The sequence below is a fragment of the Globicephala melas genome, chromosome 11 (genome assembly GCF_963455315.2).
Source record: "Globicephala melas chromosome 11, mGloMel1.2, whole genome shotgun sequence".
NCBI lineage: Eukaryota > Metazoa > Chordata > Mammalia > Artiodactyla > Delphinidae > Globicephala > Globicephala melas.
The window spans coordinates 3,799,007-3,825,263 of record NC_083324.2 but is presented as its reverse complement, the minus strand read 5'-3'; the positions used below and the strand labels follow the sequence as shown (position 1 = coordinate 3,825,263).

The 26,257-nt window shown below is 42.0% G+C and overlaps 1 protein-coding gene across 2 annotated transcripts in view; it reads right to left on the bottom strand.

The window, feature by feature from the left end:
• Positions 1 to 22,519, bottom strand: part of CCDC174 (coiled-coil domain containing 174) — a 31,790-nt gene extending 9,271 nt beyond the window's left edge. For both annotated transcript variants that reach the window (XR_009565828.1, XM_030840857.2), the window contains exons 1-10: positions 22,405 to 22,519; positions 19,590 to 19,694; positions 18,554 to 18,654; positions 11,411 to 11,469; positions 9,271 to 9,445; positions 5,789 to 5,884; positions 4,659 to 4,801; positions 3,825 to 3,919; positions 3,155 to 3,287; positions 1,267 to 1,419 (exon numbers count right to left, since the gene is read on the bottom strand). Coding sequence is in view for 1 of the 2 variants with exons in the window: in XM_030840857.2 (XP_030696717.1) it covers positions 1,267 to 1,419; positions 3,155 to 3,287; positions 3,825 to 3,919; positions 4,659 to 4,801; positions 5,789 to 5,884; positions 9,271 to 9,445; positions 11,411 to 11,469; positions 18,554 to 18,654; positions 19,590 to 19,694; positions 22,405 to 22,446 (1,102 nt within the window). In the remaining variant the exon portion in view is untranslated. The remainder of the gene's footprint in view (positions 1 to 1,266; positions 1,420 to 3,154; positions 3,288 to 3,824; positions 3,920 to 4,658; positions 4,802 to 5,788; positions 5,885 to 9,270; positions 9,446 to 11,410; positions 11,470 to 18,553; positions 18,655 to 19,589; positions 19,695 to 22,404) is intronic.
• Between the last annotated feature and the right edge of the window lie 3,738 nt (positions 22,520 to 26,257).

Genomic DNA, 26,257 nt, shown 5'->3' with positions numbered 1-26,257 from the left:
GCGATGCCTACCAAGGATAAGGAACCAGGCCAAGAAAAAGGAGTGAGAACTTCCATGTGGAGAAAGGTTCAAAGAAGGTTCTGTGGAGAAAGAAGGCTGGCAGGCTCTAGAGACAATGCCAAAAAAGTACTAAAATTGCATGTGAGAGACAAACATAAAAAATCAAGCACTTAAATCATTTGCTTGACATAATGTTACAGGTACTTCATAGCAAAACACAAGTTTTGTCTTTTATTGAGTTTTAGAAGACACAAAAGGCACCTGTCCAGATCTATCTTGGTATTCCATCTCTATTTCTAACAGTAGCACTAACCAAAGGCACTCACCCATCTGCATATCTTTTACTTTAGTCGTGGATCTCATCAGTTCCAACAATTCACGCTAATGTACCACTGAAATGATCTTTTTCAAAAAGACATAAACCAGAGTCTTCTCCCAAAGAGAGGCTGCTGTAGGGACCGTGGTGTATTTACAGAAAAAATTTACAGACAATTCTGCATAACCCAATGGAACCATATGTGAATCCGAGTTAATACACTGGGACACAGACTGTTTTCAACTGAACATAAAAGAGACTGCTAAAAACACGGAATACATTAAAGTACCAAACCTTCATAAGGTTTTAAAAACTGGTTCCTGAAAAACAGCATCCCAGGGGCTTCCCTGGTGGCGCAGTGGTTAAGAATCCACCTGCCAGTGCAGGGGACACAGGTTCGAGCCCTGGTCCGGGAAGATCCCACATGCCGCGAAGCAACTAAGCCCATGCGCCACAACTACTGAGCCTGCGCTCTAAATCCTGCGAGCCACAACTACTGAGCCCACGCACCACAACTACTGAAGCCCGCGTGCCTAGAGCCCATGCTCCACAACAAGAGAAGCCACTTCAATGAGAAGCCCATACACCGCAATGAAGAGTACCCCGCTCACTGCAACTTGAGAGAGCCGCGCAGCAATGAAGACCCAAAGCAGCCAAAAATTAAAAACAAAAAACAAAAAAAAAACAGCATCCCAAAGCTGTAAGACCACATGGGGGCAGCGGGAATTTCAGAAACCTTCCCCCAAGTGCTTCTCAAAAAAAAAAAAAAAAAAGAAACTCATCCTTTAGGCATGACGCCTTGTAGACCCTGGTCTTTTATAATCACACTGTCTAATGCTCCTGGGTATTGAGAAGAAACAAGTTCAACGATGTGGAGAATTCCTTAAGCTTCCAAGGACCAGTAAGACTCACCAGAATCACACTCTGTTCAGGAGAACTGACCCCCTTACCTTTTCCTCTGTCCCACTCCCGGATGTGTGGCACCCCAGGCCGGGTATCCTTCCTCTCCTGAACGATGACTTCGACTTTGCTACTCTGGGCAGCTGTATGAGGAGCTGGCATGACCTCTGGTTCTGGTGGCAATGGCCCAATAACATCTCCATCTATTTTTGGCAATGGAATAAGACTTCATTATAACAAAGCTTAAAACTACTTTAAAAAATTAAATAGAACATGCTCATCCTGAGAGTACAAACAATAACCGGTATTTATTGAGTATCTATCATGTGCCAGGCAGTGGGCTAAGTATTTTGTATACAATAGTTCACTTAACCCTGTAATAACCCTAATAAAGTCAGGACTGGTATTCCCACTTTATACCCATTTTATAGATAAAGAAAATTAAGATCAGAAATGCTACACAGGTGGACAGTGACAAGGGCCAGGATTCAAACCCAGGATGGATGGATTTCCAAGTCTCTGTTTGCCACTATGCCACCCTGCTTCCCCTGACCAACAATCGAAGGACCAGAAACCCCCCAATTACTCAACTAAAGTAAGAGTCTCCGACTAAGCAAGGGGACTGAGGGTGATGAAGAGCTGGAGCCTGGCGACAGGCTGTATGCTATTCTATTTTGGCCATATTTTAAAAGAAAATAGATTTTTAAAAAGCACTGGTGGCACTTTACATCTTGTGGAAATGACAGATGTTCAGGAGTACAGCAAAAACAGAGAAACAAAACACAGTTTAACATGTCACAGGGAGACAGCATTTATACAAAACTAAATGGACCATTTTCCGATTCCCAAGTGTTCTGATCTCCTTCCAAAGCTAAACTGAAGTGTGTTCAGAATTAGAAAATGGCCCGTGGCTTAGCACAGGCTTCCGGGAGAGCTGGAGAAGCTTCTATGTGCCCCTAACACCCACACCCCCTTCTTCCTTTTGGGACTACAGTGCCCCCCAGCTTCAGCTGGATATGTGTCACCTCGTCAGAGAGGCCATTTCCCAGCCTCCCCTGCAGCTAGGGATGGCCCGTGGATTCTGGCCATTGGGATGTAAATCCGTAGGTTGTGTGTGATCCTGACTCACATCCCTAGAATGGAAGCTGGGTCCCCGCCCCTTCTTCCCCAGGGCTGGATCATGAACAGGTGCTGGGGAGCTAGCGACCGTGCAGCTGAGAGGAACCCTCTATGGAATGACAGAAGGATTAAGACAGGAACAGGCCAGGGAAAAGGTGACCGTACAGGGCAGAGCTACTACCTGCCCTGGACACCCACCACCTCTGAGGTGTTAAACTAGAGAAGCAGACGTCCACCTGGTTTGAGCCAGTCTCTGCAGTGTCTCTGTTGGGGAGTTTATCCCAGTCTAGCATAACTCTCACAGTGAGCAAGTCTGACCACAGTACTGAACGGTGCTCCCAGCATTTCAACAGTCCCTTGGTAAGCTGTCTATACCCATATTTGTAAATCCTTTATTTTATTACTTTCTGAATGCACGTCTTCTTTAAAATACATTACTTTATAATAACCAACAAAAACCGCAGCCATAGCAAATGAAAATAGGTCTAAAACATGTACGTGCACAACTAAATTTTATCCTAAAATACCTTTTAATTATTTTACTTAGGTATTTTACTCCTAAGTCTCAGTTACTAAACCATGCTGTTCTATGAAACAACACAATATACTGCTAATACCCTTGTCTACAGCCTAAAATTTTCTTTGGAGTGTAATTCCATGCCACTTTGGTTATAAAAACTGTTCCTGGCAATATCTCCAAGGTGCACTGCTTGCTTAGAGAATAAAACTAGATGGCTGATTTCCACATTGCCAGTCCTATTATTGAGACATCAACAAAATTTTTCCTTTTGTGGTTTAGAAACACGAGCCAAGATATACCTCTAACTTCTTGCTCTGCTCCATCCTCTTTAGATGTTTTCATCTTTTTTTGTCGGAGTTTGGCAAGTCTTGCTTCTAACATAGCCTTTCTCTTTTCCTTTATATTTTCTCGTTTTGTTCTCTGATCTGTTGTCTGAACAGAACAGAAAATTAGAAAATGATTAGCGTATTCACAATATTTCTGTTGAAAAGGATGAAATAATTAATTTTATTCTAAAAATAGACTAATTGATTTTCATGCCACCTCTAAGAAGCCATCCTTGAGATCTTCAACATGAAGACCCGTTAAGTCCTCTTACACAAGCCCTCTGATGTCTTCTGAAGTTTAGTAAGAGTTCAGAGTATCCTGGAAGGCTTACCATTCAAGAAAATTCTGTCCTACTCCTTAACCACCCTCTAATAACTTTCTATTTTCTCACCCAGGCTGCTCCAAAAGTGCCATATTTGAAACCAAGTTTAAAACATCAAAGTTATACAAGTTACTTTTGAACAACTATAATCTTAAAGTCTGAAACACCAAAATAATATCGCAATTACCTTTATGAAACTGATAATTGCATTCTGAATAGCAATGTAAATTTCTAATTAATTTACTAGATTTTTTTGCAGTACGGTACAACAAGAAACCCAACCGCTCAAATCCTTAACATCAACTGAGTTTAATTTGTACCTGCTCACGCAGCATTTCTAAAGTTTTCATCTGCTTGTTTCTCAACTCTTTATCTCGGGCAAAGGCAAAGTATCCAACACCAAGTTGCCGGGCCTCTGAAATAAGTCAAAATTATCCAAAAGGTTAGATTTCCCTGATCAGTGAATTAAATTCAGACCAAATTCCTACCACAGCAAAAAGTAACACAATGATGTCTCACACATTTTGTTTTGTTTTTTCTAAGAAGCAGCTAAAACAAAAGTTAGAAGTTGTTTCCATCCTGTTTGCCAAGTGACAAATATTCATTAACATTTTAGTCATAGGCTGTCTCCACTTCTCTTGGGGAGCAAACTCGGATTAACAGACCCTCTGTTAGGAAGATACTCCCAATATGAATATTTTTAGGCTATGAAGTGAAAAAAGGGGTATTTTCAATTCCGAAAGCAGAATCTTTTATTTCCACATAAGAGCTGCTGCTTCACGAATACTTCCTTTTATGCTTGTCATTTGTTCAAGATAAAAAAATGATTTAAAAAAGCTGCCAGATGGGGGCTTCCCTGGTGGCGCAGTGCTAAGAATCCGCCTGCCAATGAAGGGAACACAGGTTCGAGTCCTGGTCTGGGAAGATCCCACATGCCGCGGAGCAACTAAGCCCGTGTGCCACAACTACTGAGCCCATACGCCTAGAGCCCGTGCTCTGCAACAAGAGAAGCCACCACAATGAGAAGCCCATGCACCGCAACGAAGAGTGGCCCCCGCTCGCCGCAACTAGAGGAAGCCCGTGCACAGCAACAAAGACCCAATGCAGCCAAAAATAAATAAATTAAAAAAAAAAAAGCTGCCAGATGACTATACCATTTTCACGAATGTCTTCGTAATGTACGGGCCCCATTGGTCTTCTCAGGGACTCCCTCTCTTCTTCCTCCCATTGCTGGCGCTGGAGTTCTTTTCTCATATCTTCAGATAGTAAGGTTTTTTCATTTGCAGGACTAACGAAACTAGGAAAATCGAGCAAAAACCATCTTAGATAAGAGTTGTGACACAGCAATGCTTCAGTTCAGGAGTGCGATCATGGATGAGTAACTCTAGTTATGAAGAAGACAGTTCCTTACAGAGGCTTCTGACCCACAATACCACTGGGAACCTGCAAAAACTATTTTCACCTTTCTTTAATCAAAGCAAGCAACATGTTACATTAGCATAATGAAATCTTGCCTCACCACTCAGACAAATTACTTTCCCTCCCACCCTGGTCTTGGGCTGAATGGAGGGGGCAGGAGAGGCAGAGAGGAGGAACTACGGGCCTCCTGTGGACGGTCTCCCATGCAGGACCTCATGTCCTGTCAGGTGGCTCAGGGCTTCTGCACTTTCTTCCCTGTGCCAAGCCCAGGCCTACCTGAACCTGGATGATGTGGACAAGGTGGACCTTCTCCCAACACTTTCCACACAACAGCTGCCCTTGGTTAGAATTTTATTCCCTGGGATGTTTTAGCAAGTTACCTCTTGGGTGTGTCTTAGGCACCACAGAAAAAATTCTAGCCATAAAGCCCTTACTTCAAAATGCAAAGGTGTATAAACGAAAAGTTAAGCTAACTACCTGCCTGCCCCCACCTGCTGTGGGATAACCAAGAGTATATTCTTAAACACTTTCTCCGCAGTGGTTTGTTTGTTGGCTTGGTCTGGGCTCATTCTCTATTTGTTACTCTGTAGGCAGACATCCTTCCAAGTAAACAGATAGGCTCTAACTCATCCCTTTTAGTAGCTACACAATCTGGATGATCAATCACTCAGGTTGTTCCCTGAGTGTGGACTATGTGTGTATGTGTATGCTAACCCCAAAAAAGTGCTTCCACTAATATTCTTATACATTAAAAAAATACTCTTACAGCAGAGCACCAAAGAAAATAAACTAAAAACAGCCTTGCGCACAAAACAATCCCCGTGTCTGCATGTCATGGGCAAAGCTTTGCATGTCACACACTTACAGCCTCCCCTGAAGATTTTTATCCATTTCCAGCAGATGTGGCAAATCCTTTCTCATACAGCGCCGGGATCGCCCTAAAGAATCCACATAATCCACCCTGAAATAAAAGTGAAAAGACGTGGAAAATTGTACATGACATATGGTTCCGTAAGTTAGGAAGTTGGTGCACAGTAAAAAGTTAATTTAGGCCCCATCACCAAGAAAAACCCTCAACCTGAGAGACCACTACCATTGGTAAGAACATGTTTTTCAAAGTTAAAAGTTGACACACAGTAAGTTCATTGAGCCCTTTATTAAATCTTAGTTTTAGAAACTGTAGAAAATGATCATGTACATCTCTGACCTCAAGACAAATACGCCACAAAGACCCCTGCTGCAGCATCTCAGAACTTACTTTAATTTGGTTTAAACAATTCCAAATATTTTATCAGCATCATAATAACTTTGCTCCGTACCATATTCTCAACTTGCTCACTTCCTTACAGTCTTCCCAAATTTGACTTTTTATTCTTTCCTGTATTTCTTCAAATTGGTACAATTCTTCCCAATGAATTAGAACTTTCTAATATAAGTATTTTGAGAGACTCTTTTTGACTAGGAGGAAGCCAAGCAACACACATTTTATACCAAAGAAGCACCTCAGCAGTGGGCCAGTCTGTTATCTTTCACCCCTGTTCCTCTTTCCTCATCCTGGCCCCAAGTATCTTTGTCCAGGTATGAGGCAGGGGAGCCAGGCAGCCGGCAAGGCCAGTGAAATACTGAGACTCCCCCATACAGGAAAAGGGCAGGTTTTCATGAGTAACATTTCATTTGCATTATGATGCAAAACATTTTAAATTTTTTAAATTATGGGCAAGGACTCCCTCACAGCCTTTGGCAGGAGGCTGAAGAAAGCACAGAAGGGCCAGCGCTGCTGCTGGACCAACTCAAGGTCAGATTACCATGCATGTGGCTTTGCTTTTGTTAGCCTTTTCTTTTGTCTCACACCTGCCGATTCCAACTGTCAGCCTATGATTTAAAAACTGAATGTTTGGGAATCCACAACTATAGTCCTAAAACTGATGACCACAGAAATAAAACCTCCAACAGCAGAGAGCAGGTTCTTTCTCCCTTTTCTTCTTTTCCTTTTTTCTTCTTCTATGAATGGAGAACAAAAAACATTGAGCCAGATGGTCTGAGTAGTTATTTACAGTATTTTTGTGGAAAGATTTTCCACCACCTGGAACTTAACTACTTAAAGGATTTTACAAGCAGTTACAATTCTGGAACCTAATTTAAAAACAAAAAAAGTGTCAGAACTGCTTGCAGTGCATCTTCCTTCACCATATGGTGGCATGTGACACCTTCAATTGCCCTCCAAACTCTTCAAATCAGTAACAAATTGATTGTAATCATACAGGCATTAATATGAGGGGAAAAAAAAGACATTAAACCTTTCAAAGGAGATGAGATTTCTCCTATGAAAAGCAATCACAGGCCATTCTGTCTCTGGAGAAGGCCTCCAAAACATTCAGATCCCATCAAAAAGAAGTGGCAGAACAGCAGCCAGCAACTGCCCCATGTAATCAGCAATCACTGAGCAAGCTCTCAGAGAAACAATTACTCGAGGTACAAGGGGGACACAGGAGGGCTTGGAGTCATGCCCTCTTCACAGGGCTCTAGGGGGAAGTTAGGGCACACGCTCATGAAACACTCCTAACAGGAGCAGGCAGGGTGTAAAAAGTACCAGAAGTTTGCCTCAATCTTCTTCTGGTAATGAGGCCAGTTATGTGTCAATATAAATAAAAGGTAAGACCCAAAGGAGCAGAAAGTATGTTTAAGTGCTACCAGAGTTGAGATGAGGGAGAAACCACTTAGACTAGAAATGATGAAGAGACCATGACAGAAGGGATGGCATCATACAGGCTCCTCTTCTGGTTGCTATAGCAAGTGTGTGGCCACTTAGCCCACCCCAAATATAAGTGTTTTAGAAGGTAGGTAAGAAGACCCCTCCACAGCATGAAGATGCACGTTCTCTGTGTTCCCAAGCAGTAAGACTGCTCTCCTCACTCATAAATGACTCCTGCCCACAGGGGCAATGGCTGACAAAAGGTCAACGAGTGCTGCCAACAATCCTAAGCAGTTCCTAACAAACACCCCCATAAAGAGGACATTTGAGCCTTGAAGTGGGGGAGGGGTGGGCTCTGCACCAGCAGGAGGGGAACAGGCAGGGTTACTCCCAGGACACAGCATCAGTGCATCTCCATGCAATTTCAAGCCCTTTTGAACAAGTTTCTAAACAATGTCTTAGGTACAAAAAAATCATAATGGAATTTTCATTCTGGTCTCTTTGTAAAGAAAAGACTAGTTTCGTTTCCCCATCATTCACCTACTAGGCATCACCATCCCTGTTCTACAGATGAGGAAACTGAAGCTTAGAGAGGGTAGGAACTTGATCACAACCATATCACAAGTGAAAGGCAGAGCTACTGCTGTCCAGATCCAGGTCATGATGCCTAGACCACACTGCCAGAAAATGTCACAGCCAGAGTAAGGCTCACTGGATCAGCTCTGCCAGCCTCTTTGCACTGGAAATAGAGATAACACTATCTACGTGATGACTCTCCATGATGCCCGAATAAGGACATGGGTAAGGTAGCATGGGTAACAAAGGAACATTCTTCTGCCTAAACAACTTTTTCACATCAATGAAACAGGCCTATCAATGCCTCCATACCTGGCACAGTGCCTGGCACATGGCAGGAGTTCAGTCTATCTGTAATTATTTCCTTATTGGAGCTACTCCTTCTATACCTATAAATCCAATCCTATTTAAAGTGGAGTCTCTAAAGAAAGAAAACTGATTAAGAACAGAGAGAAAGGGACTCCCTTGGTGGCACAATGGTTAAGAATCCACCTGCCAATGCAGGGGGCATAGGTTTGAGCCGTGGTCCGGGAAGATCCCACATGCCATGGAGCAAATAAGCCCATGTGCCACAGCTACTGAGCCTGTGCTCTAGAGCCCGCGAGCCGCAACTACTAAGCCCGCATACCTAGAGCCCGCGCACCGCAACGAAGAGCAGCCCCTGCTCACTGCAACTAGAGAAAGCCCACGCACAGCAATGAAGACCCAATGCAGCCAAAAAAAGAGAGAGAGACTGGGACTTCCCTGGTGGTCCAGTGGGTAAGGCTCAGCACTCCCAATGCAGGGAGCCCGTGTTCAATCCCTGGTCAGGGAACTAAATCCCTCATGCATGCCGCAACTAAGAGTTCACATGCTACAACTAAGAAGTCTGCACGCCACAACTAAAGAGACCGCATGCCTCAACAAAGAGCCCACATGCCACAACTAAGACCCAGCACAGCGAAAATAAATAAATAGTAAATAAATAAATATTTAAGGATAGAGAGAGATGGCTTGATATCAACCAAACAACATAACTCTCAAAAACTAAACGCAAGTCTGACAATGTTAACATGACCAAATGGCATAATATCACCAACCATTCTTCACTGGGATCCTGGGGAGGAGGGATATCTTTTTCAGAAACGGTTTCTTCATCATCATCTCTTTCTGTCTTTCTATAATCTCTATTGGCACCAAGCTCTTCCATTTCTTTGCGTTTGTCTATGATCTTCTGTGTGAAATCCACAAGGTACATATCCTCCACTTCTTCATCTAGGACATAAAAAATAATTTTCAGATTCTTGACATCAAAGAAGAAGACCACACGTGGAATTGACAGGAAGCAGTCACATTCAACACTAGGCGGCTATATTACCCGACAATTCAGTAGTTGATGTCCCCACCCACCCCCTAAATGCTCACAAAGACACAGAGCCACCTCGAGACTGACAGGGAAGCTGTAAATAGACCACTGGACACATGTACCACATAAAAAAATCTTTAAAAGCCTAATGTTTTCTGCTGCATTGTCAATAACAAAAGGCTTTAAGATAACAAAACCATTTGATTTCAAGAGACTCATATAGCCAATTACATAATACAGAAGCAGAACTGTATTTCTCAGTAGTCTTTGTGGCTATCAGTAATACCCCTCTCTAATCATGTGGGCCATACCCCATAACCCTAATTATACTGCTACAGTATGGCAAATGTTTGAAGGGTCATAACACAAGTAAAAGAAGTCATCTGAATTCTTTTCAATCCAAAGAACACCACTTTCAGGTAAGACACGGTGCCAGGATCTGCAGGGCATACAGAGATGTGTAAAGTGCCATCTGCCTGCAGGCTTCATGATCTACTTGAGCTAAAACATACACTGAAAGTTAAGCAGCAATCCATGATTTTAATTTAACACAGTATAGTGGGTGTATTCACAATGTTTCATGAAGTTTCACTCTGCTAGATTTAAGCTCTAAAGAACAGATAGTAGGTTCCCTACTACCAGGGGCTGGTGTCACCCTCACTGTACAGTGGAGAAGAGCTGAGGCTCCAAAACTTGACTAGCCCGAACATGCTGGTCCAATATGCCTATCAGGAGGTGGGCCTGCCGGTATGGACAGAACCAAATCTCCACGTCTACACACTCCTTTGGACTTGATTTCTATATTAACAATATAAGTAAAGTTTGAATCAAACGAAAAAAGACTTTTTTTTTTAAGCCACAAAAACATGTAACTCAAATGGGAAAGAGATACACGTTCCCAGAACTGAGGTGTAAGACCATGTAACAGTGAGGCCTCCTGCTGACTGACACCCTGCTGCTTCTTTAGGAGGAAGGCAAAGCCTCTCCCAGGGCCCTCAGCTTTGCGCGCACCCAACCTGCCCAGGCTGGGCTCCCCACCACACAGGGAACAGGCCTCTGCTGTCTGGGCCGCCCATGACCAGGGTCCCGCCCCGCTACCCTCCTGCTGCCCCACTACCCCCTCTCCCTGCCCCTCTGACCCAGCCCTGCTAGTCGGCTCTGCCAGCTCTGGCCCTCTCCTCCCTCCGATCTGCTCTCTCCATTCTCCCCCTGCAGAATCCCTTTCTCCAGTTTTCCAACACCTTCAAGACCCCCATCAGAGGCACCTTCTCCCTAGAGACTTCCACACATGCCTTTTAAAGGCAATAAGATATGTACTGCCTTGTAAAATCTCTTCTACTGCTGTTGAACTGTAGGTTGGGTTTTATTTTTCTGGGGCAGGTATGAGGAAAGGGGGATCTTTTTATTATTATCTTAAAAGCAACTATAAGCACATCACAGAAAAAAACTAAAAATAGAGAAAAACAGGGGAAAAGGAACCATAACTCCAGTACCCTGATATAACCATAATTCCTCCCAGGTTTTTTTTAACATAGCAATAACTGTAATTGTGGCCTATTTAGACCTTGCTTCCTAAATTTGTTTTGTTCTGTGCCATTTTCCTCCACTGATGATACCCCGCCTTGAGGGCAGAGGCAGAGAATCTGGCTTATACCGTACTAGCTTGTCCCTTCATAGCACCTATCATGGAGCCCAGCACCCACGGGGCAACTGAAAAACTATTGCTGATTTTCTTGTCTCTGTGCTGGCACGGAAAGTAATCAATTTTATTCTTTAAATTTCTCCCTATTCTTACAATTATTTTAACAAATAATAAAATACCACAGAGGTATATGAATTACAGAAAATAAAGATATATAAATAATCATATTTACCTATAAAGGCTCCTTTAGTCATTTTTTCATATAATTTGGCTTTTTCTTCCAATTTCTCCCTAGTAGTAAAAAAAAAAAAAGCAAGTATTAGAAATGGTCTTATCACTGCAACTCCTGGTAAGTCTGCCCCATCCCCAGCCTTACTGCTGCAACCTGCCCAAGGGACCCAGCCTGACTACAGCTGAAACCCCGCCCTGAGGGGACCCTCAGGCCCAGCCAGGTCTGCTCTGCCAACTAAACGCAAGCTCCGTGAAAGCCTAGCCCATGTTTCTCTCATTCATGACTGTATCCCAGGGCCTAAAACAGTATCTGGTGCATAGCAGATGCTCAGTAAGTATCTGATGAGTGAATACATGAATGAATTAAGATTCCAATTTAATTTAAATGCCAAATGTAACTTAAATACCAAAAAAAGAGAGATGTCTAAACAAAAACATTTTCTATTTGCAACCTTCCAAATGGATCAACAAATTCTATTTGTTTTACAAATTCCTTGTCTTATACAAGGGTCCCCGGTCTCCCTTGGCTCATCAGGCCTAAGGGAGGTAGAGACCAACTTCTTGGAAGTCTGTTAAAAATATATCGTGTCTATTTTATACAGAACATGAATAATGTATTCATGACAAATAGCTAATAAAAAACAAACATCAACCCTGGTATTTCAATACAGCAGTCTCCCTGCTCATGTTAATTCTAGAGACATTTATTCTTTCATGGGTAAGACAGCTGACAATTCTTTTATTCTAGAAATACCTATAATGGTAAAGAGCCCCAAACAAGTCATCTGAGTTTTTGCTTGTGAAGGATCACACTTAACCATAATAGAAAATTTCATTTCTAATGGTGTCCCAAGGGAATTCCCTAGTGGTTCAGTGGTTAGGGCTCTGTGATTCCACTACAGGGGGCATGGGTTCGATCCCTGGTTGGGAAACGAAAATCCCACATACCATGCAGCGCAGCCAAAATAGTATTAACAATAATAATAATAATAATGGTGTCCCAAGGCAATGAAGTTCCTTGGTCACACTGCTGTGTGCTCTGGAATAAGTGACTTAACCTCTCATACACCTCAATTCCCACATCACAATAGGAAAGATAGCACTGCCTCTTAGGGTTGTAATGAGGATCAATTAGATAATACACGTAAAGCATGCCACCAGTTACAGCCTCTTCGTATCTATGTCAGAAAGATTCCTCTTTCATTTTACACATTCATTCGCAAGCACTGACTACATAAGTGCCAAGCACTGTTTTAGGTGCATAAGACAAAGTTCCAGCTCTCATGGGGGTCACACTCTAGAGAAGGAGAAAGACAATAAATAAATCAATGAAAAAGAGGATTTCAGACAGTGAGAAGGGAAGGAAATAAAAGCAGGTTTTCCCAATAGAAGCCCTTTGTCATGCATTGATGGAGTGCTCTGTGGACCAGCTTAGTCATATCAACTTCTAAGAGGTTAAGTTGCTCTTTTTCAGATGGAACTTAATGTAACAAGCAGTCTTGTTACAGAATCTCATCATCTTAGTAAAAATAAAACTTCAAAAAATTTAGAAAACAAAATACACTGTCTGGACAGAGAAAATGGGCAGGACACTAAGATAGGGTAGTCAGGGGAAACCTCTCTGAAGAGGACGTTTGGCCTAAGGCTTGCATACCAAGAAGTCAACCATGGAAGGAATCTTCAGGGAGAAAGCATGTCAGGCAGAGGAAAGATGAAGAGGGAATGAACTTGACATGTTCAAGGAGACATCAGCGTGGTAGAGGGTGCTGAACAAAGGGGAGACTGGTACAAAATAAACACAACAGAGACAGGTGGGGACAAGAGTGCAAGGGAAAGGATAAGAAGTTTGGATGCAGTGTAACAGAAAGAAGACAGTTTTAAGATGGCAGGAAGAGTCTTCAGATGAATAATGGAGGGACTTCCCTGGTGGCGCAGTGGTTAAGAATCCGCCTGCCAATGCAGGGGACACGGGTTTGAGCCCTGGTCCAGGAAGATCCCACATGCTGTGGAGTAACTAAGCCTGTGCGCCACAGCTACTGAGCCTGCGCTCTAGAGCCCGCGAGCCACAACTACCAAGCCCGCGCGCCACAACTACTAAAGCCTGCGCACCTAGAGCCCGTACTCTGCAACAAGAGAACCACCGCAATGAGAAGCTCGCGCACCACAACGAAGAGCAGCCCCCGCTCACCACAACTAGAGAAAGCCCGTGTGTAGCAACAAAGACCCAATGCAGCCAAAGAGTATACATTAATTAATTAATTAATTAAAAAGTAATGGCGCTCAAGGAAGACGTCAGGGAAATGGCCACTGGATTTAGTATATGAGGAAGTCATTGGTGACTGTAAAGAACATTTCTTCAGTCAAGTAGTGAAGATGGAACTCAGAGGGTAAGGGTATGGGACACTTATCTGGAACCCACTATGTGCCAGACACTATATAACTCCTTTAATCTCTTAAGGGGCTTCATGAGTTAAGTATTAACCACCACACATCACAGACAAGAAAAGCATCTCAATGGAAAAGTAACTTGCCTGAGGCCTTACATCCTCATGGACCTACCTCGGCCTGTTGTAAGCTCTGGAGAGATGCAGAAGTCCTGCAGATCATGGGGAGACTTGATTCCCCACGAGCACAATGAACGTATTATGTAAAAAGTTACTGGATAGAAAAATCACAGCAAAGTACCAAGGAATACTCTCTTATACAGAGGAAACTAAAAAAGATCATGCCCATAGTTAATACTCAATGGTGAAAAGGTGGAAGCTTTTACTCTAAGGTCAGAAACAAGACAAGGATGCCTACCCTTAACATTGTTATTCAGTGTAGTATTGGAAGTTCTAGCCAGAACAATTAGGTAAGAAAAAAAAAAAAAGGCGTCCAAATCAAAAAGGAAGAAATAAAACTATCACTATTTGCAGATGACATAATATTATATATAGAAAATCCTGGGCTTCCCTGGTGGCACAATGGTTAAGAATCCACCTGCCAATGCAGGAGACACGGGTTTGAGCCCTGGTCCGGGAAGATCCCACATGCCATGGAGCAACTAAGCCTGGGCGCCACAACTACTGAGCCTGCGTGCCTGGAGTCCATGCTCCGCAACACCACTGCAATGAGAAGCCCGCCCACCGCAACGAAGAGTAGCTCCTGCTCACTGCAACTAGAGAAAAGCCTGCACGCAGCAATGAAGACCCAATGCAGCCAAAAATAAATTTAAAAAAAAGAAAATCCCAAAGACTCCACCAAAAAACTGTTAGCACTAATAAATGAACTCAGTGAAGTTGCAGGATACAAAATCAATACTCAAAACTCTATTGCGTTTCTATACACTAATAATGATCTATCAGAAAGAGAAAATAAGAAAACAATCCCATTTACAATTGCATCAAAAAGAACAGAAGAGACTTCCCTGGCTGTCCAGTGGTTAAGACTCCATGCTTCCACCACAGGGGGTGCAGGTTTGATCCCTGGCTGGGGAACTGAGATCCCACATGCCATGTGGCACAGCCAAAAAAAAAAAAAAAAAAAAATCATAAAATACTTTGGAATAAATTTAACAAAGGAGATGAAAGACCTATACACTGAAAACTACACAGCACTGATGAAGAAACCAAAGATGATGCACATAAGTGGAAAGGTATTTACAGATTAGAAGAATACTGTTAAAATGTCCATACTACCCAAAGCAATCTACAAAATCAAAGCAATCCCTGTTAAAACTCCAACGGCATTTTTCGCAAAAATAGAATGAACAGCCCTAAAATTTGTATGGAACCACAAAAGATCCCCAAAGAGCCAAAGCAATTCTGGAAAAGAAGAACAAAGCTGGAGGCATCACGTTCCCTGATTACAAACTATATTACAAAGCCATAGTAATCAAAACAGTATGGTACTGGCATAAAAACAGCCACATAGATCAATGGAATGGAAAGAGAGCCCAGAAATAAACCCACACACATGGTCATTTAATTTATAACAAACGAGCCAAGAATATGCAATGGGAAAAGGACAGTCTCTTCAATAAATGGTGCTGGGAAAACTGGACAGCCACAGGCAAAAGAATGAAACTAGACCATTATTGTACACAAAAACTAACTCAAAATGGAATAAAAACTTGAATGTAAGACCTGAAACCATAAAAATCCTAGAAGAAAACACAGGCCACAAGTTCCCTGACATCTGCTGTGGCACTGACTTTTTTTGGATTTGACATGAAAAGCAAAGGCAACAAAAGCAAAAATAAAGAAGAGGGACTATATCAAACTAAAAAGCTTCTGCAGAACAAAGGAAATCATCAACAAAATGAAAAGGCAACCTATTGGATGGGAGGAAATATTTACAAATCATTTATCTGACAAAGGCTTAATAGCCAAAATAAACAGAGAACTTACATCTCAACAGCAAAACAACAATCCAATTTTAAAAATGGACCTGAATAGATATTTTTTCAACGACATACAGATGGCCAACAGGTACATGAAAAGCTGCTCAGCATCACTAATCATGAGGGAAACACAAATCAAAACCACAATGAAATATCACCTCATACCTGTTAGAACAGCTACTATCAAAAAGACAAGAAATAACAAGTGTTGGTTGGTGAGGATGTGTAGAAAAGGAAACTTTCATGCACTGTTGGTGGGAATGTAAACTGGCATAGCCACTATGGAAAAAGAGTATGGAGATTCCTCACAAAATAAAAATAGAACTACCATATGGGGACTTCCCTGTCAGTTCTGTGATTAAGACTCTGCACTTCCAATACAGAGGGGAGGGGTTCCATCTCTGGTTGGGGAACTAAGATCCCACATGCCGCACAGCGTGGCCAAAAAAAAAAAAAAAGAACTACCATATGATCCAGCAATTCCACCTCTGGGTATTTATCTGAAGTAAATGAAAACACTAATTCAAAAGATACATGCACCCCCATGTTCATTACAGCATTATTTACAATAGCCAAGATAAGGATACAATCTAAGTGTCCACTGATGTATGAACGGATAAAGAAAAGGTGACATACATACACAATGGAATACTATTCAGCCATAAAAAGCAATGAAATCTTGCTATTTGCAATGCTATGGATGGACCTTGAGGGCATTATGCTAAGTGACATAAGTCAGACAAAAGAAGACAAATACCGTATGATTTCATTTATATGTGAAATTAAAAAAACAAAAACCCAAACAAACTAACAAAAAAACCCTAAACAAAAAAACTAACAAGTTCATAGATACAACAGGATGGTGGTTGCCAGAGGTGGCAGAGGGTGGGGAGGAAATGGGTGAAATGGGTGAAGGGGGTCAAAATGTACAAACTTCCAGTTACAAAATAAGTAAGTCATGGGGATGTAACATACAGTATAATGACTGTATTGCATAGTTGAAGTCTGTTAAAAGAGTGGATCTCAAAAGTTCTCATCACAAGACAAAAAAAACTGTGTGGTGATAGATGTTAACTAGATTTATTGTGGTGATCATTTCACAATATATACAAATATCAAGTTATTATGTTGTATACCTGAAACTAATATAACATTATACTTCAATTATATCTTAATAAAATACATATATAAAGCATTAAAAAGTTATAGCATCTTTCAACAAAATTAAAATTCTAAGAATAATGTCCAGTAGTGAGAAAAATGTCTCAAAAATGAACATACCTTTAAGTCAAGTCTCATGTCTGTTGAGGATAGGCCAAACATTAAGAAAAACAATCCCCCAAATGGGCTAATATTCTGCCCTTTATTCGCAGACCCAAAAGAGCTGAGGAGCCTTAGCAACCACTGTTTTCAACTTTCATTATGCAATAGATCCAAAAGCACATGTGGCAGTCATGACAGACATTAAAACTTGGGATTCTGAGTCCAGGGTGATACTGCAAATAAGGGAAGAGCTCTTCTTTACAGAAGAATGCCAGCTAATAAACAGAATGAAAAAATAATAAACATGGAATGATAGAATTAGAAAAATCCTAACTTTGAAATCATCACTGTAATAACTGACCCATCAGTGATGACAAAATCGTCGCATGAAAACATACTGGCAAACAGGATATTCACAGTCTCAGTTTCCCTCCTTAGATTATTATTAATTACAAATGCGGAAGAGCATCTTTACAGTGGAAAAATCTAGCAGACCTATCTTAACTAAGTGATCAAAGTTATCATCACCAACAATGACTTAAACTGACATCATGAACCTCCCGATGTGATTCAATGGGAGGACATATCATTACCTATATATTCAATAGTATTCTTATCAACAACAGTTAGTGTGACTCTAATCAGATTGTGGGACACTGTAGAAACAACTGGGCTGGACTCTTTAAAAAACATTAACGGCATAACAGACAACAAAAAGGGAAGGGAACTGTTTTAGATTAAGAGAGACTAAAGAGATATGAAAATTAAATGCAATATGTACTCTTTGATTGACTCTTGGATTAAATGTTTTAAAAAACAATAAAGGACATAACCTTTATTTAGGATAAATGGTGAAATCTGAATATGGACCATATGATAGTATTATTTTATCAGTGTCAAATTTCTTGGGTATGACAGCAGTATTGTGATTATGCAAGATAATGTCCTTATTCTTAAAAGATATATGCTGAAATATTTAGAGGTAAAGTATCATGATGTTTAACGAAGTTTCTCTACACACACTGGAGAGAGGGAGGGGGAAGAAGAAAGTAAATTTTAAAAGATGTTAATTGGTGAACCTAGGTGAAAAGTATTAGAATATTCATCACACTCTTCTTTCAAATATTCTGTCAGTTTGAAGTTTTTCATATTAAAAAGTTGAGGGGGAAATTCACTTTCTAAATGCTAATAGCATGCCACCTAGTAGCCCCAAACCACACCACCATGAGGACACTTCTTAAACACTTGTTGATAACCTCAGTGCCTAACAGGGGCTCAAAGTGGGACTGTTTCATCTTTTAAACTGAGGCTTTCTCTTGTCTTCTTATAAGACTATAAATATGTCTGCAAATTATATTATTTTCAGAGTAATAAGAGTATTTGGCTATAAGGATGATAAAAATTAAAATTGTAAATCAAAAAGAGTAAAAGTTGAACTTTCATTCCTTTACCTGGGTAGCCACAACAGCAGCTACATTTATCAGAGCGAAACTTTACCTCGCTTTGTCCAAAGTCTTCTGTTCCTCAATCTTCTGTTCAGCATCCTTCTCAGCTCGATTTGAAACTCCTGTGTTTTGTCTGCTCCAGATGCTTGGTTTCTGGAGAATAATTTAAAAAGACAAGACAGAATCTCCAAATGATCACAAAAACTCTCTACTTGTCTTGTACATCAGAAGGAAAAAAAAGATAATTAGATCTTATGAATCAGTGGAAATAACTAGACTTCTGACAGCCAGCCTATGTCCTGTAAATACACTGTACACAGCAAAGCTGGAGCTGAAAAAAAAAGCCCTAACTACATAAAAAAAAATTTCTTTACACAATTGCAGTTACTTTTCTTTTATCTCCTGAATGATTACAACCTAATTCAAGACTAATGAAAACATATATAACAGAGATTTAGTAACACAAGTAACAGATACCATTAGCTATAAAATTGTAAAAACATTCACAACTCTTAAAGACCCAGTTATATTTCTGCTATATTTCTATATTATCTAATTGTTTATCTCTGTTTGGATTTATAACACCTGTAAAACTAGATCATCTTCCATGGAAATGTAAATAAACACATTCTAACAGCATGTACTATTCCAAAAGAAGTGGCTAAAGAATTGGATCATTACAATGCGCTTTTTTTTTTCTTTTTTCTTTTTTTTTGCGGTACGGGGGGCCTCTCACTGTTGTGGCCTCTCCCGTTGCAGAGCACAGGCTCTAGACGCGCAGGCTCAGCGGCCATGGCGCACGGGCCCAGCCGCTCCACGGCATGTGGGATCTTCCCAGACCGGGGCACGAACCTGTGTCCCCTGCATCGGCAGGCGGACTCTCAACCACTGCGCCACCAGGGAAGCCCATAATGCGCTTTTAAATCTTACTAATTTCTATCTTAATATTTAAAACATTTCATGCAGATGTTCAAATACAAGACAGGGATTTTTATGTAGCAGACACCATGAACACTTTCAAAAGACCTAAGTACAGTGTAATTTCCCTATGTTTGGAATTGATGGAGATAATTAGATCTTATTTTTACCTTAGTAGTTGGTTTTGGTTTCCCCAAAACTCCAGCATCTTTTAGAAGTTTTTCTTGTTTGAATTCTTCTTGTTTTCGGAAGAGTTCAGCCTTAAGGTCTACCAACTAAAATAAAACCAATAAGCAAACAAAAACAATTAATTCTAATGAGTGACTGGATTTCTAAGTTTTTACAATTCTCAAAACAAGATTACAAGCTCCTATAAATGGATAAAACTGGATCTAAAACTAAAAGTTTAAATGTAGAATCTAGTACAAAATAAAACCAAGTCATATTTCATTCCAGCTCCGTTGTAAATGTATTTAACTTTCAACACTTCAAGGCTTTCCTCTGGGCAAGGGGAGAGTGATAAAGCAAGGTAAATGAAATCTGCATCTTTTAGATTCAGATTCAACTAACATTATTAAGCACCTTCTGTCTGACTGGCACTGTCCTTGGCTTTTTCTTGTAGTAATTTCACTTAAACATCACAACAATTTATTATTTCTATAGGAAAACGTCTTTGTTCAGCAACAATCTGAGCACCAGTATATGTCTGGCACTTAACATTGAAGAGCAGGATACCAACATGAATTAGACATAATGCTGCCTCAAAGAGCCTACAGTCTCCTAAGAAATGTAACTTACGATACCAGTCCGTTGTAAAAAATGCCGTGAAGAGTGGAATTAAGTAGCAAAAAGTTCAGATAAAGGAGTATTTCCTTCTGGCCAGAGTGATCAGAGATGGCTCTGAAATGAAGCTTAAAGGATAGGCAAGATTTCAATAGCTAGAAAGAAAATGGACTGAGCGAATTTTGTTTCAGCATGTTTTGGAAACTGCAAGTTTAGCTGAACAACAGGGTTCAAGAAGAGGAAAGTCCAGAGCAAAGGGTACAGGGGAGTTGGATCAGTCACCACTATCTACTCCAAAAAAGGATGTAATGACAGTTTCCTTTTTAAGGATCCAAGTACAGCTGCTTATACACATGGTCATTTATAAAGCAGATACTTATAAAGCCCAGCATCACAAACTGACTTTTAAGGTAAATCAAAATGACTGAGCTCAATGATTTCTATTTTGGAAGGAAGCAATTTAAAAATAGGCTTGGCAGGGTTTTTAATAATGCCAAGGGCAGGTTCATTCTAGGGCCTAATACTCTAAATTTAAAAAAAAAAAATTTTAAACTTAAACCTTGGGACTTCCCTGGTGGTCCAGTGGTAAAGAATCCACCTTCTGATGCAGGGGACGTGGGTTCGATCCCTAGCCAGGGAACTAAGATACCCACATGCCACGGGGCAACTAAGCCCACGTGCTGCAGACTACAGAGCCCACGCTCCACAACTAGAGAGAGAAAACCCGCACACCACAATTAGAGAGAAGCCCGCGCGCCACAACGAAAGATCCCGCATGCTGAAACTAAGACCTGATGCAGCCAAAAATTAAAAATAAATAAAGTTACATGTATCACTAAAAAAAAGACTTGTACATTTAAGGAAAAAAACTTAAGCCTGTTCTTCTAAGCCTTTTTTTTTTTTTTGATGTGGACCATTTTTAATGTCTTTATTGAATTTGTTACAATATTACTTCTATTTTGTCTTTTGGTTTTTTGGCCCAGAGGCATGTGGGATCTTAGCTCCCCAACCAGGGATCGAACCCACGTCCCCTGAATTGGAAGGCGAAGTCTTAACCACTGGACTGCCAGGAAAGTCCCTCTAAGCCTTCTTAACTACATTAATTTTCTAGCCAGACATTTTCCTATTAAACTTTTGAACTTTAAAATGAAGATGCTCAGAAAAGTGTCAATTCCCAGATGGCATTCACATTATGAGTATTGCTAATTTTAACCCGTCAGGAAAGGATAACTTTAATTTTACAGCTTTTTGATCCCTAATCCTCAAACATAATAACTAGTACCAATTTTCAGTATTAGACGGGGGAAAGGAGCTCAAATATTGGGCTACTTCCATCTTTTCCTTCATATCGCTTGCATCCTAACATTCTGCAGTAAATCCGAGATTAAACCAAAGGTTAGGCAATTTGCTCTGATATAACGGAAAAGACAACAGCTTTGGAGTCAAACGGAGTGAGCCCAGTTCTACCACTAAGAACTCAGTATGTAAGCTGGAGAAAGCCACTTCATTTTCGGAGCCTCAATGGCATCACCTATAAAATGGGGATATTACTAGCACCTGCCTCCTAAAACAGTCAGGAAGATTCAATGAGGTAGTGCATACAAAGTGCTGGCACAAAAGTACTCAGAACAGGTTTTCTTCCTAGAAGCAACTAACTTAACAATGCTGTTTACATTCTGTTAGACCTTATAGCTTCCGGGCAGCGCAGCCTACGGGTGTATTAACAACTGTTTAGTTCCTGGTGGGGACTCTGGGCATCTCGGACCCTGGGGAACAAATCACACTAATGTTCTGGGGGGACCATGCCCGTCCCTGAACTAAAGGGAGACATATCTGCACAGCTAGCAGAGGCTGCGTTCCCCCTCCGACGGTAACGAAGACAAGGCTGGCAAAGAGACCTGGCCTGTTGTCGCGGAGGGGAGGCAGGGACATTCCAAACCCGGAAAAGACACCAGGTTCTGGTCCGCGTCTGAGGGGCAAGCCTGGTGCCGGTGCACGGCGGAGGGGAGACGTCACGTTCAGGGCTCTACAAGCAAGAAGTGGGCCCTGGCTTTTTCTGGGAGAAAAGCCAGGTACCGGGGGTCCTGTCTGAGGGGAAGCCAAGTTTGGGTCCCCGAGTGAAGAAACAAACGAGGTCGAGATTCCTGTCCGGCAGAAGCGAGGAGACGTGGAGCCCGCAGCATCATCTACACCCGTACTCACCGAGGACGCCGTGACGTCCAAAGGCTTTTTCTTCCGGTCCATGGTCGCACTAGGGCGCCCCAGCACAAAGTGAACGCCTCACCGGGTCTCCGCAGGCCTCTTATACAGGCTTCCGGCGTAACCGGAAGTGTCCTCATGAGAGCGACGCTGTTTACGACGCTGGCGCCATCTTGAGAAGGTCAGGATGTGGTGCGCGCTGCGTCCTTCACCATTTTGAGAAGATCAGCGTACCCAGGAGTGAAGCTAACTGCTAAGGCCATCTTGAAGAGGGCGGAAGGCAACAGGGCTAGTATTGTCGCCATCTTGAGAAGGGCGGCATACGTCTTTCAGAGCAATGCACGCCAGCTTGAGTGGGTCAGTTGCGCGGGGCGGGTGTGTGTGGCGATGGCGCCATCTTGGAAGGGCCAGGGAACTGAAATGAATGTCTTCCAGTGACAAGAAAGATAGGTTAATCGGACTGCAAAGATCTACCTAAATACCATTTTAAGACCTGATGTATGCTGGGCACTGTTTGGTGCTTCTCAAAGGTTAATTTATTTAAATTCTCACAAGAGTCATATGAGATAAGGATTATTATATTAATTTTAGTAAAAATAACAACAATAATAATAACTAACATTGATATAATGCTATATATGTATAGTGTGTCACTTTACATATTTCAGCTGGTAAGAACATGAACTCCAGAAGCCAAGTTCCTCAGCTGGAATCACTGCTTCACCACTTATTGACTGTGTGACCTTGCAAAAGTTACTTGGTGCTTCAGTTTCCAAATGGGAATAAAATAGTATTTACTTCATGGGGTTCAGTTAGTGTTAGATGAAGTAAATGAGCTTGGTAGACAGACCAATGACACGTGCCCCCCCACACACACACACACATACAAGATGTCCATCTTCTAATCCCTAGAACCTGTGACTGTGTTACCTTATATGGCAAAAGGGAATTTGCAGATGTGATTAACGATTTTGAGATGAGATTATCCAAGTACTGTAGGTCCAATGTAATCACAAGGGTGTTTATAAGAGGGAGGCAGAAAATTCAGAATCAATGAGAGATAAGAAGTAGCTACACTGTGGGCTTTGGAGCGGGAGGATGGGACCACTGCCGAGGAATGCAGGCAGCTTCTAGAAGCTGAAGAGACAAGGAAATGAATCCTTCTCTAGAGCCTCCAGTGTAGCACTGCTGACACTGAGATTTTAGCCTTGTAAGGCTCATTTCAGACTTCCCACCTCCAGAACGTTAAGAGAATAAATTTGTGTTGTTTTGAACCACTAAGTTTGTAGTGATGTGTTACAGCAGCAGTAGGAAACTGATACAAATGATAATGATTGCAGCAATAGCATATGTGTGTACCTCTTTTCATGGATTATCTCATTTAATCCTTGCAAGGATCCCAGAGGTGGGAGCTATTTACACCATGTTACCGAGGAGAAAAGTGAGGCCCAAGAGGTTAAGTGATATGCAAAGGACATTTGCCAGCTACCAAGTGATGGACCCTAGGGTCAAAAAATAACTCAAAGGCATTGAGTTAATTATTTGCATGCTATTTACTTGTAAAGAGGGGAACCCATATAGATTGACTTCATCTAATAAAGGCTAGAAGAGGATTTATATAAAAGAAAGAGGGGAGAAGGAAAAGCCATAAATAGATTGGAAACCATGAACTTCAGTTTCCTTGCCTAGTTGGCCACTGGTAATGAGGCCAGTCAGTGTACTGATCTTGGGCTGCTAGAAAGCAAAAACTTTCAGTTGTTTATGGATGCCGCAGAAGACCTTGAGAGTTTAGCTTTCTCTGTATAATGCCTGTCAGTGTCCTGGCTGTCATCTCCACGTTCATTAGGCAGGTTTGTACCAATACCATACTCCGAAGTTCTCGCTCCCGTGGCATCCAGCTGATTTCAGTTACCTACCAAGTCATTTAAATTACTGGGAGCAAACCAGTGAGTCTCCTCTGTTCCCCCAGCCCTCGCACACACCCAGGTCTGGAGAAGCACAGAAAGCTTAATCCTGGATTGGCCAGCATGCCCTCCTGGCACATCAACCGTTTTTCACATATTCCGTTCCTCAAATTCTCCTCTTCCTTTTATACTTTCCAAATGTCTGGGTCTGTCTGGAATTGCCTTCCTCTACCAGGTACGAAAATTGAGGCCACAGCCCTCAGTTCTTTACCACACCATGCTCTCTTCCTGGGGTGTCATCCTCTAAACCAGATCTCAGTCCACTGGGTCTCCTACACAGACCTGGGTTTGTTCTGGAAGAAAGGGGGTGGTCAGGACCCTCATCTGCTGAAAAGCACAGGATTTCCTCCGAGATCAGGCTCAACCGAGCTGCACCCCTCTGGTTACCTTGAGAACCTCACATCAGCCCCCTCTGAGCCTCACTTCTCGCACCCAGTTGGGTGCACGGATGTTTGAGATAAAGAGGAGTGTGGAAATGGTCTTCTGGCTGAAAAGTGCTATGCATGCATCTCTCGAGGAATAGAGAAGTTCACTCAGCGCCAGTTTTCTCGCCGCAGAAGGCACGTGCCTGGCGACAGTCTGTGTTATGATGCTGCATGTTTTGCAGCGCTATGAGCTCAGCTTGTCCCCCTACCCCTGTTGGGTCCCACAGGGGTAAGGCTGGGTGGCAGAGCTAGTATCTTCTTCCTTTTCCTCTCCTATTGGCCTTTAGTTGTCTGTCAAATCTCCTAGGTACTTTAAATAAAGGTGGAGAGAGGCGGCCTTTGGAAACACACAGCAATTATTTCCCTGTGAGCACGGCCACCCAGGCATGCTCTTATTTTAAAGGGGGACCCCGCAGTCATTTTCTGGCATGAAGATTCATAGCGACAGGGTTGCAAGTTGTAGCCTGTGCTGCTATTGTAATGTTTTAATTGGTAATTAAGTCAAGAGGTTTAATTGAGCCCAGGCTCCTTTTGGCAAGTGAATGATTTCTCTCCACCCCGTATCCTGTTTCCTCAAACTGAAAATGTGTCTCTCCCAGATGTGTCCAGCCTGCAGTGTCTTAACATTTGTTCAGTCTCCAACACACTGTCTCTGATAATAAATTACGCAGCAGTGGATGAATTAGCCAAGTCCATTGTGTGAAAAAAGATTAGGTCGGATCTAAGGAAATTTAGGTTCTAAGTATGAGCATAGGATGAGGTATAAAGATACCGAGCCTCGTGCCCTGGATGACAGAGAAGCTAACATTTATTAGTCTCAGGCACAAAATCAGTTATTGGCATTATCTCATTGAATCCCCACAACAGCCTCAAGGGTGGGTGCTATTATTATTTTATTTGGCAGATGAGTAAAATGAGACACAGAGAAGTTAAGTAACTAGTCCAGGGTCACACAGCTAGTCTTGGCCCCAGGATTTGAACCCAGGCAGCCTAGTGCCAGGACCTCACACTGTCCTCCCTCTGTGGATCTGAGACTATATTCGCTTTGCATTAATTAATTAATTCATTTATTCATTCATCCATTCAACTTTACTGGGGAAGGGGCAAATTTTTATAGGAGCTGGCCCCAGAATATTTCTGCAGGAGGGACCTGTCATTAGGTCATTGCAGTCAGAAGGGACCCACTAGGTGAACGCCAGGAGGCCTGATGGGGCAAGCTGGGACCAGACAAGGACCACTTGGTGCCCTGGAAAGCCCAGCTGAGCTTGCAAATGTGGAGTAACTGGATGCTGAGTGGGGCTTTTCCTGCAGCCTGGGAAACTGGTGCTTGAAGCCATCACTGAAAAAAAGAGGTGCTAAGAACTCTACAGCCTTGAGAAAACTGCCAACAAGTAGGGCCCAAGTGCTGTCTCCCAACTTCAACCGAGCAGATTATTATGAGCAGGGGAAGATGCTTCACTATGTTCA